Source organism: Suncus etruscus, chromosome 9 (genome assembly GCF_024139225.1).
Source record: "Suncus etruscus isolate mSunEtr1 chromosome 9, mSunEtr1.pri.cur, whole genome shotgun sequence".
In the NCBI taxonomy this organism is placed as follows: domain Eukaryota; kingdom Metazoa; phylum Chordata; class Mammalia; order Eulipotyphla; family Soricidae; genus Suncus; species Suncus etruscus.
In genome coordinates this window covers 98,969,977-98,971,608 of record NC_064856.1, presented here as the reverse complement: position 1 = coordinate 98,971,608, position 1,632 = coordinate 98,969,977, and the positions used below count along the sequence as shown (strand labels likewise).

General features: G+C 37.3%; 1 protein-coding gene across 1 annotated transcript; it reads left to right on the top strand.

The window, feature by feature from the left end:
- The first annotated feature begins 495 nt into the window (after positions 1 to 495).
- LOC126018630 (olfactory receptor 4P4-like) lies at positions 496 to 1,428 on the top strand. Its single transcript, XM_049780732.1, has one exon. The coding sequence runs from the start codon at positions 496 to 498 to the stop codon at positions 1,426 to 1,428; it is 933 nt and encodes a 310-aa protein (XP_049636689.1).
- Positions 1,429 to 1,632: the final 204 nt, after the last annotated feature.

The window sequence follows — 1,632 nt, the reverse complement described above, 5'->3', positions numbered from 1 at the left end:
TATTTGTATTGATATTTGTATTTATAAAACACTGTGATCTATTGAAAATCTCTATGGATTTCCTCTTAGTTTCCAGACATCCATTTGATTTCCTGCTATGATATAAAAGTATTTTAATAGTGTTGTATTGCCTTTTTCAAAAGTGATTTGATCTCTTTTCCAGTTTAAAAAAGAAAACTCACAAAGGACACCATGTATTAGACAAAGAATTTGGGTTACCAGTGAGAAAAATATATGTACATAAGTATATTGTATTGTATAATGTTGGCCTTTATTGCTGGTAACTAGCATGTTTATTAGCGATTAAAGTTTTTATGAAAGGGGGAATCCTGTAGATATTCCTCCAAAATGAGAACATTGTTTTCTTTGTTTTTTGACTCTTTTCATTACTACCTGCTTCATGTCAAAGATTGCTATGCATTGTCAGGTTTAACGATCTCTGTCATAACAACATAATTTAACCTCATTTCAGGAGACTGCAAACTGCACTGGATCATGGAAAATTTGAATAATGTCACAGAATTTATTCTCTTAGGATTTTCTCAAAAAATGGAACTAGAAATCTTCTGCTTTTTGCTGTTCTTAGTGTGCTACACGGCCATTTTGTTTGGAAATTTGCTGGTCATGATTTCTATCACTTGCTGTCAACTCATTCACCAGCCTATGTATTTCTTCCTGAGTTACCTCTCGTTCTCAGACCTTTGCTACACGTCCACTGTTACTCCCAAGTTAATCATTGACTTACTAGCAGCAAAGAAGACCATTTCCTACAATGGCTGCATGACACAGCTCTTTACCATGCACTTCTTTGGAGGAATTGAGGTCTTTATCCTCACAGGGATGGCTTATGACCGCTATGTGGCCATCTGCAAACCTTTGCACTACACGATTATCATGAGTCGACAGAAGTGTGAGGCCATGCTAGCTGCATCTTGTGCTGGGGGATTCCTGCATTCCTTTGGTCAGTTCCTCCTGGCGATCTTTTTACCCTACTGTGGCCCCAATGAGATCGATCACTATTTCTGTGATGTATACCCTTTGCTAAAACTGGCCTGCACGGACACCAGGAAAATTGGACTCTTGGTCATTGCTAATTCTGGCCTCATGGGCTTGGTGACATTTGTGGTTCTATTAATATCGTATGCTGTGATTTTATACACTGTCAGATCCTACTCAGTGGAGAATCGCCGCAAAGCCCTTTCCACGTGTAGTTCACACATTACTGTGGTGGTCCTCTTTTTCGCTCCTTTACTTTTCATTTATATAAGACCCGCAACTACTCTGCCAGAAGACAAAGTATTTGCTCTTTTTTATACTATCATTGCCCCCATGCTAAACCCTCTGATATATACACTAAGAAACATGGAGATGAAAAATGCCATAAAGAAACTGTGGTGCAGTATCATAGGAATGAAGGTAATAGGTTAAGAACACTGATTTTCCCCCAACATGATAACTTTTCTACCCAGAAATATTTAAAATATAAAATAATGGCCCATGCTAGAAAATAATTTATCTGTATAGGATCACGTATCAGCACAATTTATATTCCACAGATCGCCTTTCTGCTCTATTTTCTTCTCTAGTTTTCTTATTTCTATCTGTTCTGCTTCTAAAAACATAACCTATAAA

Bases quoted from the DNA above. Each gene is read 5' to 3' on its own strand.
- LOC126018630 (XM_049780732.1), top strand. From the start codon at position 496: ATGGAAAATTTGAATAATGTCACAGAATTTATTCTCTTAGGATTTTCT.